The sequence below is a fragment of the Taudactylus pleione genome, unplaced genomic scaffold (assembly GCF_031769625.1).
Source record: "Taudactylus pleione unplaced genomic scaffold, aTauple2 ptg000549l, whole genome shotgun sequence".
NCBI classification, from domain to species: domain Eukaryota; kingdom Metazoa; phylum Chordata; class Amphibia; order Anura; family Myobatrachidae; genus Taudactylus; species Taudactylus pleione.
The window spans coordinates 780,252-796,058 of record NW_028284951.1 but is presented as its reverse complement, the minus strand read 5'-3'; the positions used below and the strand labels follow the sequence as shown (position 1 = coordinate 796,058).

Sequence of the window (15,807 nt, the reverse complement as noted above, 5' to 3'; positions counted from 1 at the left end):
GACGCTTCTCCAAGTTAAGACGCAGCTTCACCTGTTATGCTAACAGAATAAGCCCCTTAACGGCAGCTTATTTCTTATCCCGTCAGCCAATTGTCCGAAGCTCATTTGCTTTGTTAGTGTATCCTGCACCATATAACATCGGCCAGTGGTGGGATCTGAACCCTGCACCACTGCTTTATAAAATGATCGCCTTAACCGCAAGGCCATAAGGGCTTTCTCTCCAAGACGGCGAATCTGACATCCCTGAATATTATTGTTCAGGATGCAATTGTCACAGGGAGAACACACAAACTCCACACAGCCAGAACCGCATTGGGCACCGAACCCTCAGCGCTCAGTCGCAGCAATGCCAACCACCACCCCATCTGCGTTACACCATAGGGAGTTAGACGACTGCCCCGGCGTAAACTAATCTGCACAATATTTGCAGGTAAATAATTGTAGAGATGCCGTAGAGCCTCATGTTACATACAGACCCCCCCCACACACACACACAACAGTAAAGTGTAGTGTAAAAGGGCAAAAGAAGAAACTGGGATACAGAGAGGCAGGAGAGAGCCACATTTGCCCTAATAGAGCTCCTAGCAGTGCTAGAAAACACATAGGCATAGAAGGTAGTAATCGCAGATACTTACATATTCTCCTGACCAGCCTACACCCCACTGTGTACTTACAGTGCAGGTTAGGCTACCAGTCTCTCTGCAGCAGCTTTTATCTCATACAGCAGGCAGTGACCCTCTGTGTAACGGCCGCTAGCGCACTTCCAGAGTAGCGCTGGGAGGAAGGAGCAGGACTCCGGAGCTAAGCTCCGCCCCCCTCCCCGCTATGTCGCTTAATCTGAACTCTATGGCCCTCATTCAGAGCCGTACGCTCTGAGCAGAGCGCACGCTCTGAATGAGGGCCGCCCTCCATGAAAATGGAGCGTCCTCCTGGACGCTCGTATAGCTGTGGGTCACCACCCACAGGCTATACGAGCGTGCAGTTTGATGGCCGCGATGGTCTTGACCATCGAAACTGCGAGCCGGAGCCTGCGGTTGAGGTTTTCAACCGCAAGCTCCGGAGTGATTTTGGCTCTATCAGAGCCAAAATCACTCCCACTGACATCACTAGTGATGTCAGTGGGCCGGCTTCTGACGGGAGGCGTTCCCGTGGGAACGCCCCCGTCAGGGAGGCACGCCTACCAAAGGGGGCGTGCTGTCAATCAACATCGACAGCACGCCCCCTTTGATCAGACACAACGAGCGAAGGACTTTCCTTCGCTCGTCGCGTCTGGCGCATGCGCACGACGGAGCTCCCTCCGTCGTGCGCATGCTCAGTGCAGAACATCGACCCACTTGCGAGCGGACAGCCGCTCGCGAGTGGGTCTGAATCAGGGCCTATGTGCGTTATGTGTACATAGATCTGTGTGACTGACATGCTGAGCCACAGCTATACACTTGTACTGTCTACCGTTTGGCTGCTCCACTAGTGAGAGCAGCCTGCAGCTAACTATAACACCCTTTAAGTAATAACCCGGCTACCCTGCTAGTGGGGGAGCCAGGGAATACTCACAGAGCTGCTCATGCTGCCGGTGACGATATCACTGATGGAGGACAAGCCGCGGCATGTGTAGACAGTTATCTAAGCAGTCGGGGACCCCGACTGATGGAGGACAAGCAGCGGCATGTGGAACCCCCTATGTGTAGACAGTTATCTAAGCAGTCGGGGACCCCAGGCGAAGTGCGTGCACCTGCGAGCGGGTCCCCCCGGCAGCTCCATCGTTGCAGACAGGTATTGCAGCTGCTGCCTGTCTGTCCTCAATGTATCTTCTTACTCCAGCGCAGCAGCGCCCTTACTAATAACATAAACCCTGAGGAGAAGTGTAGCTACACATCCAGCTCCCCTTGGGCACAAACCAAGACTGGGTTTGTAGGGGGGTATAGAGGGGGAGGAGCTAGTCACACTTCTTAAAATTTAAAGTGCAAGCTCCCACTTAGCACAGTCTATACCCCACTGTCTTTAGCCTCCAGTGTCCCCTGGTGGATGAAGGAGAAATTAGATCCTGTCCTCTGCAGCCGGTGGGGGGGACCACACACTGCATCATGTACTCTATATCATGGGGATATAGAGTCTGTATTAGTACTTTGTTACTTCCTATCATACAGGGAACTCTGGCCCTGATTCAGAGCCGGACGCTCTTTCAGAGCGCTCGCTCTGAATCAGGGCGTCTTTTTTTTTTTTTATTGTAGCCGGCCCCCTGGCCGCTCGCTAAGCTATGGGAGACCACCCACAGCTTTTGCGAGCGGCCAGGTGATGGTCGCAACCATCAGGCTTGCGACGAGACTCTTATGGTAGGGTCTTGTTCCCGCAAGCCCCAGTGAGCTTCCAAGTGATGTCAGTAGGGCCGCCCTCAAACGGCAGGCGTTCCTTCGGGAACACCTCCGTTTGGCCAGCCACCCCCCCCCCCCTCCCCGCCTACAAAACGGGGCGAGCTGTCGATCAACATCGACAGCTGCCCCGTTTTGTTGTGAGCCCCGGAGCGAGTGATTTATCTCTCTCTCCGGGGCTCGCGTGCGCACTGCCCGGCCATCGACCCGCTTGTGAGCGGGTCTGAATCAGGCCCTCTGATACTGGACAGAATGGGACAGCAACAAAAGCTATGAGACAAAACGTCGCCTCGTCCGAAGAATACTGGTAGGCATTATCAGGAGTGTAATATGCTCTCTACAGGGCACAGATTAAATCGGAAAGCTGGCTTCTACCAATGTAACAGCAACACTGCAATGTACCATAGTGACACATAATATAATATAGACTGTCCCGATGTCCCCTCACGCACACCATTAATGTAACACATAAACTGAGCATAATTTCAGGAGAGAAGATATAAGGTTCATTTCACATAAAGGGCTTTTTTTTTATTTTAAAATGCTAAACATGGATTTGCCTTTGAACTAATTTCCGCTTTAAATCTAGTTGATATCTCGCCAGAATCTCACCGGCTCCCGCAAATTGCGTCCTATTACAGAATCGGTAAGGAACATTGTATTATATTATTGTCATACCGATAGGTTTTGCCCTCTTTTCCGATATCTCCGGAGGCCAGGATGGGGTACGGCACGACAAGCACGGGGGGTCCAGGCGGGTTCTCAGCTTTGATTTTCTTGCGGCCCCTTTCAGGTTTGGTGGGGCCCAGCAGACTGTGCCCCTGGATGGTCTTTATGGAATCCAGCGTTGCGGGGCTGGTGATTCCTGAGATGAGGGTGGGGGAGGTGGCGATGAGCCGGGTCTGGCTGTTGGCGGTGGGGGTGGAGGGCGTACCGCTGCTGGTACCGGTACTGGATTCTGAGGTGCTGATGTTCGTGCGGGAGGATGACAGGCCCAGCCCTGCAAAGTAAGAAGAGAACCCAGCTAAGTCATGAAGGGGAAAGAAAAAAAGAGAAGGTTAGATCATCAAAGTGGAACATTATCAGTATCATCAATCATAGGTCGCTAACGTCTCCATAATAATTACACACGTCCCTCTATCACATGTACAGAAAGACATTACATCCAGGTCTCTGGGCCCACTGGGGGGACACGCAGTGATTTGGCAACAAGGGTCCAATCAGCAATTTTGTTTACAGGATTAAAGTCTGAACCCCACTTCTATATTCCCTCTCTGTAAGGAACTGTTATTATTCTAACCAAGTATCACAAGGGAGAGGGGAGGGGGAGGCGGGGACGGCAAGGGTTAGTGCCGCGGGAGTGAGGACGACAGCACGAAAGAGGAGAGGGAGAGAGGGAGAGTAGGGGTGAGAGAGGGGGGTGATGGGGTGACCAGAAGAACGAAAGAAAGAAAGAGAAAAGAAAGAAAGAAAGAGAAAAGAAAGAAAGAAAGAGAAAAGAAAGAAAGAAAGAAAGAGAAAAGAAAGAAAGAAAGAGAAAAGAAAGAAAGAAAGAAAGAGAAAAGAAAGAAAGAAAGAGAAAAGAAAGAAAGGAAAGAAAGAAAGAAAGAGAAAAGAAAGAAAGAAAGAGAAAAGAAAAAAAGAAAGAAAGAAAGAGAAAAGAAAGAAAGAAAGAAAGAAAGAAAGAGAAAGAAAGAAAGAAAAAAGAAAGAAAAGAAAGAAAGAAAGAGAAAAGAAAGAAAGAGAAAAGAAAGAAAGAGAGAGAAAGAGAAAGAAAGAAAGAAAAAAGAAAGAAAGCGGAAAAAGAAAGAAAAAAGAAAGAAAGCGGAAAGAAAGAAAGAAAGAAAGACAGCGAGAGAGAGAGAGAGAGAGAGAGAGAGAGGGGGATGGGGGGGAAGAGGGAGAGAGAGGAGGGTGACAAGAAAAACGAAAGGGAAAGGGGGAGAAAGCGAGAGAGAGAGAGCGAGAGAGAGAGAGAGAGACAGAGCCAGCGAGAGGCTGCTCCTGAGGTCGGTGTGTCTCTGACCCCGACAGTAGATAAAACAGTATAAGACAGAACAATGAAACCAACACTTCCATAAGCAGCATGTAGAAAAATCCCCATACTCCTGTGGGCACAGGGCCTGATTCTGACCCGTACGCTAGGCTGCGATCGCACATAACCTGCCGATGTTTGCAATCTGCGCATGTGTATAAGACGCAGTGCGCGTGCGCGAACCAGTCCATGCGAGCGCCCCTTGTACACAGACGCCTCGCTAGATTGAGTGACAGGACGAGCAGATTGTGGGTGGTGACAGGGGTTGGTTGATGGAAACGGGGGTGTGGTGGTGCGAACGCAGGCGTGTCTGAGCGTCTTAACGCAGTTTCAGAGGCGTGCATAATTAAAGACGCAGCGTCATAGTACACGTCACATGGCTGAATTACACACTGCAGCACTCGCAGTAGGGTATGGTCAGACACAAGTGCTGCGTATGGGTCCGATGTTACCGATTGTTGTATACACTTCCTGGAGATGACGTATGTTACTAAGGGAAAGTGGGCGTCTTGTGTCAGGCTGGTGGGCGTTTAAATACACACCGCAATCGCACGCCAAGACATAGTGGGCGTGCTAATGCCTTGCCGTGCGATCGCGGGATTTGCATACATTGACAGCTGACGGCTGCGTGCGAACGCATCTAGCGAGCGGGTCTGAATGAGGCCCTCAGCACAAAGGGAATTCCCTATAGGGAGGAGATATAGAAGGGGAGGATTTTCAGACTTCGATCATATCTTGTCAAGACCCTTTAAGACCCATCGTCAGTGCCCCCCATAGGGTATGAGAGCAATAATCATTTCAGGCAACAACACAAAACACGGACATTTCTAAGATGTCCTCAATATTACATAGATAATGCAAAACATATCACAGGATAATCTCTATTTATACGGGTCTACTGAGACATACGCTGTATTAGCATCATGAGAGTATTGTCCTCCCCAGGTCTGCACTGTCTGCTGCCGCTTTCGCTATTAGTACGTGTGACCATGTTTTCCAGATTGCTCTGTACTTGGAGAATATGAAATGGCTCATGTCATTGATGTCACTGGTTCTGGGTGACCTCATAGGCTACATAAATGGCTGTTTTCAATGTGATATGGGTACATTAATCGTTTTCGTCCCTCCATGCAACATGTCCCCATATAAAACAGGTAGAGGTAATCCTCTGTCACTGAAAGTCATGTGCTGGATGAGGACATCACAGACCCTCCCATACATTATCCGTACGGGCCGCAGTGTAGCCGGCTCCCAGCTTCAGATAACAGGGACAAGTATGTGTACTGAATACGTGACATTCATAAAAAGCACAGGCAAGGCATAAAATAATCATTATTAAGGGCCCGTGAATACGTCCTTGATCTGGCTTTTCTACACCTGCTGCAAACGTATAACTGTGCTTGTGCATTATTTCTATACATTTCTCTATCCCCTCGGAGCCTGGATCCTCCTAAGCATGGGCCTACAGGAAGAGGTGTGTACAGCCGGCAGGTAGTGCTAAGTGCAGGGAACACCGAGAACTCAGGGATGGGAGACCAGTTCTCTCACCAGGCCTCACACAGCACTAATCTAGAATAATGACACTGTCCTCCTAGCGAGCAGTGAATTACCAGTGACTGAGCTGCTGGCAGGCCGGGCATGTAATGCCACATCTGGCTGGGGAACAGCTTGTGGGTGCAGACCTTGGACTTGCTGTAGCTTCTGTAGGGACATGACGGACTGGCTGGTCTCCGCAGGCGAATGCGAGGGGATGAGCAGGTGCTGCTGCGAGGGGACGGAAGTAGGAGGCAGGTGAGGAGGTCGGATCTTCTCAGCCATCAGCTGCTCCTTGATCTTATTGATTAGCACCAGGTTATCCAACTAAGAAGAGAGGAGACGGGTTAGTGCGATTCAGGTGCACACAGTCACAATACACACAATAGTGACAAACAAGGACAGGCCTGTCTGCCTGACACACATGGCGAGTCTATCACTATCCGTCCTATGTCCTAGTGATGGGAAGCAGCCTTGTTAGGTACCGAGTCTTACAGATGTACTTAGTATAACTGGCAATAACATGCTCTCCGTGTGGACATTGCCAAGTTCGCGAAGCCGATTGTTAGAGGTAACTACCAATATTTATCTACTCCCCCTAACTTGGCCATAAAATGATACCTCACATGCCGTGTGCACAGCGGATACGCCCAGAATAGCAGCAACGCTTTACCTTGATTGGCCTTGTAAATACATAGCAGACACTGAAGCTGCTGTCAGGGCAGTTTTCATACTGAGAGACAAACATAATCAGAGATATGGCAGCAATCAGTACTAAATCACCTCCTGAGTAACCAGAGTGGATTTCGGTGAAGGGCACCATACTAACATATTTCAGCTGCAGATCCTTTTTTTTTTTTTTACCAAGTTCATTCTTACTCTTCCATTTGAAATTAAAACTATAAATAAAAAAAAAAAAAAGAAACGTCCAAACTCCATTCACAGTAACCTAAACCCCATTACTGCGTGGCTGATAGCGGACGTACAGCAACTTACTACGTAGAGGACACGTGTCCCTTATATAACACTTTAACATAATCCATTCTCTCAGGACTTACACCAGTGGTAACAATATACAATTACACATGGGGCTCTGTGCACTTTAAATGGGGGGGGGGACTATATTGTAACATGCACTGTGACTATTATTAATGCTGTGTTCAAATTGAATGGTATAATTTCTAATATGTGTGGATGATTTCACTCAATTATACATATAAGTGATGTATTTTTCTTTTTCTTTCTGTATATTGATCTCGGTTCTAGTATAGATTGATATAAACTTTAGCTGGGCTGAGGTATGTTTTTTCTGTTCAAAGAAGATACTATGGGGGGGGGTATTCATTATGGGAGCGAAAAGTCCGTGCTAGACTTTTCGCTCCACATCGCAGGTTTTCTGGGGATATAGTACCGGGCGCGTGCCCGCTTTATCCCCGTATTCAATTAGAAATCAATGAAAACGGGAGCCGGCGGAAAGGTAAATATCGCCAAAAAAAAACGTGAATCTTCAGGAAAATATCCCAGGGACCCCCCTAAAGGTGTCTAGACATGGGGGATCACTATGGTTACCCCCAATTTTACCTGTTGAAGGAAGTCGGGGTTTCTAATAGCCGCGGCAGGTGCATATTTGCGGCTATGAAGAAGGGGTGAAGAAAAAAAAAAACTATTCCTATCAAATATGGGGTACATGAAAATAGGGGTAATCATATTTTTGTCCCTAAAATGATTAATTAAAAGTCTGCAAAAATGCACCTGCCGCTACTCCCGCAATAAAGAAAACACCTGCTGCATACTTGGGGACCCCTCTAAATTTAATTTGGCTATTTTAGAAGTGTGTTCCCTAATTATTATTTTTTTATCCCAAAATTAAAGTTCATTTTTTGGAGTGTCCCGATTTTTTTTTTTTGACACAGTTTATTTTAAAATGACATTCCCAGGGGTGAGGGTTATTTTTTCTAAGCCTGCACCCCTAAACCCCAATTCTGCACAATTTTTCGCCACCTATTTCAGCGGTGAGAAGTTATCCCTGGATTTTTTTTTAAAAGACTTTTCGAACCTGCGAAAAGTCATTGAAATTGAATACGGGGATAATTGAAATAGGCGAAAATTACGTCATTTCGCTCCAAATTGAATATGGCCCTATATGTTGAAATCATTGTATAAGTGGAAATTTATACCGCTTATTGATGTGATGTATATTCTTTTTCTCCAAAAAATCAATACAAAATATTATAAAATGAAAAAAAAATAATGTTTTATATATTGTGGTTATGATCCCAATCACTGTGCATGGGGATGCAAAACAACTGCCCAATTTAAATGTATTGAAAAACATATTAACACACACAACAGACCGAGCATCAGAGAAACAGGACATCTAAAGGCGCCGACACTGAGATTATGTCGGCCACATGGGATCTTTCGAATTAACCGCAAAGGACACTAGACAAAGCGAGTGAGGAAAACGTTACAAGCTTACTAAGTGCGCGCTCACTGTGCCGCCATGAACGCCCAGACCTGTACAGTATGGTAACACATGTAAATCAGATCTGTCCATGTGTTTGCTACTTACTATCCTAAACACAAAGGCTATAAATAGTATTCACCCCTCTGGCGTTTTTCCCATCACAAAGTCTTATGTCACGGAATAAAACTTAATTTAAGGAATTATTGTCAGGAAGCAGAACAAAGAAACGTTAAAGAAATGTTTGTCTGAATCACTAACAAATACAAATACAAACAGACAGTAATATTAAATATAAAGGTAACCGCCTCACACATGCGTTCTCTGATACTTGCCGGAAGCTGGGAGCCTATTCCCGTACCTAAACACTGCAACGCCTGCCCGACCCTCACCGTAATATTGCTCCTGCTCCATCATATTATATGGGGACTGTTCAATTCATACCATAGATCCTTCATGGGAATAAGGACCAGGTCACTCCAGGACTTTCTTTGCATATAAGCCTCCTCCTAGCCCTAGGTCTCTGGCAGGCCGAGTATGATTTCCCGAAGGGGTCAGTACATCTGACAGACCCTTTATGTGTTATCCCATTGCCTTATTAGAGTAGGGATGTGTTACTGGGATGATGTGCGGTGTCAGGCCATTGCCTTATTACAGTAGGGATGTGTTACTGGGATGATGAGCAGTGTTAGGCCATTGCCTTATTACAGTAGGGATGTGTTACTGGGATGATGAGCAGTGTTAGGACATTGCCTTATTACAGTAGGGATGGGTTACTGGGATGATGAGCAGTGTTAGGCCATTGCCTTATTACAGTACAGATGTGTTACTGGGATGATGTGCAGTGTTAGGACATTGCCTTATTACAGTAGGGATGTGTTACTGGGATGATGAGCAGTGTTAGGCCATTGCCTTATTACAGTAGGGATGTGTTACTGGGATGATGTGCAGTGTTAGGCCATTGCCTTATTACAGTAGGGATGTGTTACTGGGATGATGTGCGGTGTTAGGCCATTGCCTTATTACAGTAGGGATGTGTTACTGGGATGATGTGCAGTGTTAGGCCATTGCCTTATTACAGTAGGGATGTGTTACTGAGATGATGAGCAGTGTTAGGCCATTGCCTTATTACAGTAGGGATGTGTTACTGGGATGATGTGCAGTGTTAGGCCATTGCCTTATTACAGTAGGGATGTGTTACTGGGATGATGTGCAGTGTTAGGCCATTGCCTTATTACAGTAGGGATGTGTTACTGGGATGATGAGCAGTGTTAGGCCATTGCCTTATTACAGTAGGGATGTGTTACTGGGATGATGTGCAGTGTTAGGCCATTGCCTTATTACAGTAGGGATGTGTTACTGGGATGATGTGCAGTGTTAGGCCATTGCCTTATTACAGTAGGGATGTGATAATGGGATGATGTGCAGTGTCAGGCCATTGCCTTATTACAGTAGGGATGTGTTACTGGGATGATGTGCAGTGTTAGGCCATTGCCTTATTACAGTAGGGATGTGTTACTGGGATGATGAGCAGTGTTAGGCCATTGCCTTATTACAGTAGGGATGGGTTACTGGGATGATGAGCAGTGTTAGGCCATTGCCTTATTACAGTACAGATGTGTTACTGGGATGATGTGCAGTGTTAGGACATTGCCTTATTACAGTAGGGATGTGTTACTGGGATGATGTACAGTGTTAGGCCATTGCCTTATTACAGTAGGGATGTGTTACTGGGATGATGAGCAGTGTTAGGCCATTGCCTTATTACAGTAGGGATGTGTTACTGGGATGATGTGCAGTGTTAGGCCATTGCCTTATTACAGTAGGGATGTGTTACTGGGATGATGTGCAGTGTTAGGCCATTGCCTTATTACAGTAGGGATGTGTTACTGAGATGATGAGCAGTGTTAGGCCATTGCCTTATTACAGTAGGGATGTGTTACTGGGATGATGTGCAGTGTTAGGCCATTGCCTTATTACAGTAGGGATGTGTTACTGGGATGATGTGCAGTGTTAGGCCATTGCCTTATTACAGTAGGGATGTGTTACTGGGATGATGTGCAGTGTTAGGCCATTGCCTTATTACAGTAGGGATGTGTTACTGGGATGATGTGCAGTGTTAGGCCATTGCCTTATTACAGTAGGGATGTGATAATGGGATGATGTGCAGTGTTAGGCCATTGCCTTATTACAGTAGGGATGTGTTACTGGGATGATGAGCAGTGTTAGGCCATTGCCTTATTACAGTACAGATGTGTTACTGGGATGATGTGCAGTGTTAGGCCATTGCCTTATTACAGTAGGGATCGTGTGCTCGGGATGATGAGCAGTGTTAGGCCATTGCCTTATTACAGTAGGGATGTGTTACTGGGATGATGAGCAGTGTTATATTACAGTAGGGATGTGTTACTGGGATGATGTGCAGTGTTAGGACATTGCCTTATTACTGTAGGGATGTGTTACTGGGATGATGTACAGTGTTAGGCCATTGCCTTATTACAGTGGGGATGTGTTACTGCGATGATGAGCAGTGTTAGGCCATTGCCTTATTACAGTAGGGATGTGTTACTGGGATGATGTGCAGTGTCAGGCCATTGCCTTATTACAGTAGGGACGTGTTACTGGGATGATGAGCAGTGTTAGGCCATTGCCTTATTACAGTAGGGATGTGTAACTGGGATGATGTGCAGTGTTAGGCCATTGCCTTATTACAGTAGGGATGTGTTACTGGGATGATGAGCAGTGTCAGGCCATTGCCTTATTAAAGTAGGGATGTGTTACTGGGATGATGTGCAGTGTTAGGCCATTGCCTTATTACAGTAGGGATCGTGTGCTCGGGATGATGTGCAGTGTTAGGCCATTGCCTTATTACAGTAGGGAAGTGTTACTGGGATGATGTGCAGTGTTAGGACATTGCCTTATTACAGTAGGGATGTGTTACTGAGATGATGTACAGTGTTAGGCCATTGCCTTATTACAGTAGGGATGTGTTACTGGGATGATGAGCAGTGTTAGGCCATTGCCTTATTACAGTAGGGATGTGTTACTGGGATGATGAGCAGTGTCAGGCCATTGCCTTATTAAAGTAGGGATGTGTTACTGGGATGATGTGCAGTGTTAGGCCATTGCCTTATTACAGTAGGGATCGTGTGCTCGGGATGATGTGCAGTGTTAGGCCATTGCCTTATTACAGTAGGGAAGTGTTACTGGGATGATGTGCAGTGTTAGGACATTGCCTTATTACAGTAGGGATGTGTTACTGAGATGATGTGCAGTGTTAGGCCATTGCCTTATTACAGTAGGGATGTGTTACTGGGATGATGAGCAGTGTTAGGCCATTGCCTTATTACAGTAGGGATCGTGTGCTCGGGATGATGTGCAGTGTTAGGCCATTGCCTTATTACAGTAGGGAAGTGTTACTGGGATGATGTGCAGTGTTAGGACATTGCCTTATTACAGTAGGGATGTGTTACTGGGATGATGTGCAGTGTTAGGCCATTGCCTTATTACAGTAGGGATGTGTTACTGGGATGATGAGCAGTGTTAGGCCATTGCCTTATTACAGTAGGGATGTGTTACTGGGATGATGTGCAGTGTTAGGCCATTGCCTTATTACAGTAGGGATGTGTTACAGGGATGATGAGCAGTGTCAGGCCATTGCCTTATTACAGTAGGGATGTGTTACTGGGATGATGAGCAGTGTCAGGCCATTGCCTTATTACAGTAGGGAAGTGTTACTGGGATGATGAGCAGTGTTAGGCCATTGCCTTATTACAGTAGGGATGTGTTACTGGGATGATGTGCAGTGTTAGGCCATTGCCTTATTACAGTAGGGATGTGTTACTGGGATGTTGTGCAGTGTTAGGCCATTGCCTTATTACAGTAGGGATGTGTTACTGGGATGATGTGCAGTGTTAGGCCTTTGCCTTATTACAGTAGGGATGTGTTACTGGGATGATGAGCAGTGTTAGGCCATTGCCTTATTACAGTAGGGATGTTACTGGGATGATGAGCAGTGTTAGGCCATTGCCTTATTACAGTAGGGATGTGTTACTGGGATGATGAGCAGTGTTAGGCCATTGCCTTATTACAGTAGGGATGTGTTACTGGGATTATGTGCAGTGTTAGGCCATTGCCTTATTACAGTAGGGATGTGTTACTGGGATGATGTGCAGTGTTAGGCCATTGCCTTATTACAGTAGGGATGTGTTACAGGGATGATGAGCAGTGTTAGGCCATTGCCTTATTACAGTAGGGATGGGTTACTGGGATGATGAGCAGTGTTAGGCCATTGCCTTATTACAGTAGGGATGTGTTACTGGGATGATGAGCAGTGTTAGGCCATTGCCTTATTACAGTAGGGATGTGTTACTGGGATGATGTGCAGTGTTAGGCCATTGCCTTATTACAGTAGGGAAGTGTTACAGGGATGATGAGCAGTGTCAGGCCATTGCCTTATTACAGTAGGGAAGTGTTACAGGGATGATGAGCAGTGTCAGGCCATTGCCTTATTACAGTAGGGAAGTGTTACTGGGATGATGTGCAGTGTTAGGCCATTGCCTTATTACAGTAGGGATGTGTTACTGGGATGATGTGCAGTGTTAGGCCATTGCCTTATTACAGTAGGGAAGTGTTACTGGGATGATGAGCAGTGTTAGGCCATTGCCTTATTACAGTAGGGATGTGTTACTGGGATGATGTGCAGTGTTAGGCCATTGCCTTATTACAGTAGGGATGTGTTACTGGGATGTTGTGCAGTGTTAGGCCATTGCCTTATTACAGTAGGGATGTGTTACTGGGATGATGTGCAGTGTTAGGCCTTTGCCTTATTACAGTAGGGATGTGTTACTGGGATGATGAGCAGTGTTAGGCCATTGCCTTATTACAGTAGGGATGTTACTGGGATGATGAGCAGTGTTAGGCCATTGCCTTATTACAGTAGGGATGTGTTACTGGGATGATGAGCAGTGTTAGGCCATTGCCTTATTACAGTAGGGATGTGTTACTGGGATGATGTGCAGTGTTAGGCCATTGCCTTATTACAGTAGGGATGTGTTACTGGGATGATGTGCAGTGTTAGGCCATTGCCTTATTACAGTAGGGATGTGTTACTGGGATGATGTGCAGTGTTAGGCCATTGCCTTATTACAGTAGGGATGTGTTACTGGGATGATGAGCAGTGTTAGGCCATTGCCTTATTACAGTAGGGATGTGTTACTGGGATGATGAGCAGTGTTAGGCCATTGCCTTATTACAGTAGGGATGTGTTACTGGGATGATCAGCAGTGTTAGGCCATTGCCTTATTACAGTAGGGATGTGTTACTGGGATGATGTGCAGTGTTAGGCCTTTGCCTTATTACAGTAGGGATGTGTTACTGGGATGATGAGCAGTGTTAGGCCATTGCCTTATTACAGTAGGGATGTTACTGGGATGATGAGCAGTGTTAGGCCATTGCCTTATTACAGTAGGGATGTGTTACTGGGATGATGAGCAGTGTTAGGCCATTGCCTTATTACAGTAGGGATGTGTTACTGGGATGATGTGCAGTGTTAGGCCATTGCCTTATTACAGTAGGGATGTGTTACTGGGATGATGTGCAGTGTTAGGCCATTGCCTTATTACAGTAGGGATGTGTTACTGGGATGATGTGCAGTGTTAGGCCATTGCCTTATTACAGTAGGGATGTGTTACTGGGATGATGAGCAGTGTTAGGCCATTGCCTTATTACAGTAGGGATGTGTTACTGGGATGATGAGCAGTGTTAGGCCATTGCCTTATTACAGTAGGGATGTGTTACTGGGATGATCAGCAGTGTTAGGCCATTGCCTTATTACAGTAGGGATGTGTTACTGGGATGATGTGCAGTGTCAGGCCATTGCCTTATTACAGTAGGGATGTGTTACTGGGATGATGTGCAGTGTTAGGCCATTGCCTTATTACAGTAGGGATGTGTTACTGGCCATTGCCTTATTACAGTAGGGATGTGTTACTGGGATGATGTGCGGTGTTAGGCCATTGCCTTATTACAGTAGGGATGTGTTACTGGGACGATGTGCAGTGTTAGGCCATTGCCTTATTACAGTAGGGATGTGTTACTGGAATGATGAGCAGTGTTAAGCCATTGCCTTATTACAGTAGGGATGTGTTACTGGGATGATGTGCAGTGTTAGGCCATTGCCTTATTACAGTAGGGATGTGTTACTGGGATGATGTACAGTGTTAGGCCATTGCCTTATTACAGTAGGGATGTGTTACTGGGATGATGTGCAGTGTTAGGCCATTGCCTTATTACAGTAGGGATGTGTTACAGGGATGATGTGCAGTGTTAGGCCATTGCCTTATTACAGTAGGGATGTGTTACTGGGATGATGTGCAGTGTTAGGCCATTGCCTTATTACAGTAGGGATGTGTTACTGGGATGATGTGCAATGTCAGGCCATTGCCTTATTACAGTAGGGATGTGTTACTGGGATGATGTGCAGTGTTAGGCCATTGCCTTATTACAGTAGGGATGTGTTACTGGGATGATGAGCAGTGTTATATTACAGTAGGGATGTGTTACTGGGATGATGTGCAGTGTTAGGCCATTGCCTTATTACAGTAGGGATGTTACTGGGATGATGAGCAGTGTTAGGCCATTGCCTTATTACAGTAGGGATGTGTTACTGGGATGATGAGCAGTGTTAGGCCATTGCCTTATTACAGTAGGGATGTGTTACTGGGATGATGTGCAGTGTTAGGCCATTGCCTTATTACAGTAGGGATGTGTTACTGGGATGATGTGCAGTGTTAGGCCATTGCCTTATTACAGTAGGGATGTGTTACTGGGATGATGAGCAGTGTTAGGCCATTGCCTTATTACAGTAGGGATGTGTTACTGGGATGATGAGCAGTGTTAGGCCATTGCCTTATTACAGTAGGGATGTGTTACTGGGATGATGAGCAGTGTTAGGCCATTGCCTTATTACAGTAGGGATGTGTTACTGGGATGATCAGCAGTGTTAGGCCATTGCCTTATTACAGTAGGGATGTGTTACTGGGATGATGTGCAGTGTCAGGCCATTGCCTTATTACAGTAGGGATGTGTTACTGGGATGATGTGCAGTGTTAGGCCATTGCCTTATTACAGTAGGGATGTGTTACTGGCCATTGCCTTATTACAGTAGGGATGTGTTACTGGGATGATGTGCGGTGTTAGGCCATTGCCTTATTACAGTAGGGATGTGTTACTGGGACGATGTGCAGTGTTAGGCCATTGCCTTATTACAGTAGGGATGTGTTACTGGAATGATGAGCAGTGTTAAGCCATTGCCTTATTACAGTAGGGATGTGTTACTGGGATGATGTGCAGTGTTAGGCCATTGCCTTATTACAGTAGGGATGTGTTACTGGGATGATGTACAGTGT

General features: G+C 46.3%; 1 protein-coding gene across 4 annotated transcripts in view; it reads right to left on the bottom strand.

The window, feature by feature from the left end:
* ZNF362 (zinc finger protein 362) overlaps window positions 1-15,807 on the bottom strand; it is a 65,763-nt gene that overhangs the window by 8,810 nt on the left and 41,146 nt on the right. The window contains exons 3-4 of one of the 4 annotated variants that reach the window (XM_088451480.1): window positions 6,012-6,261; window positions 3,045-3,390 (exon numbers count right to left, since the gene is read on the bottom strand). In XM_088451480.1, the coding sequence (XP_088307606.1) occupies window positions 3,045-3,390; window positions 6,012-6,261 (596 nt within the window). The remainder of the gene's footprint in view (window positions 1-3,044; window positions 3,391-6,011; window positions 6,262-15,807) is intronic. The other 3 variants (XM_088451481.1, XM_088451482.1, XM_088451483.1) reach the window with 3 other exon arrangements.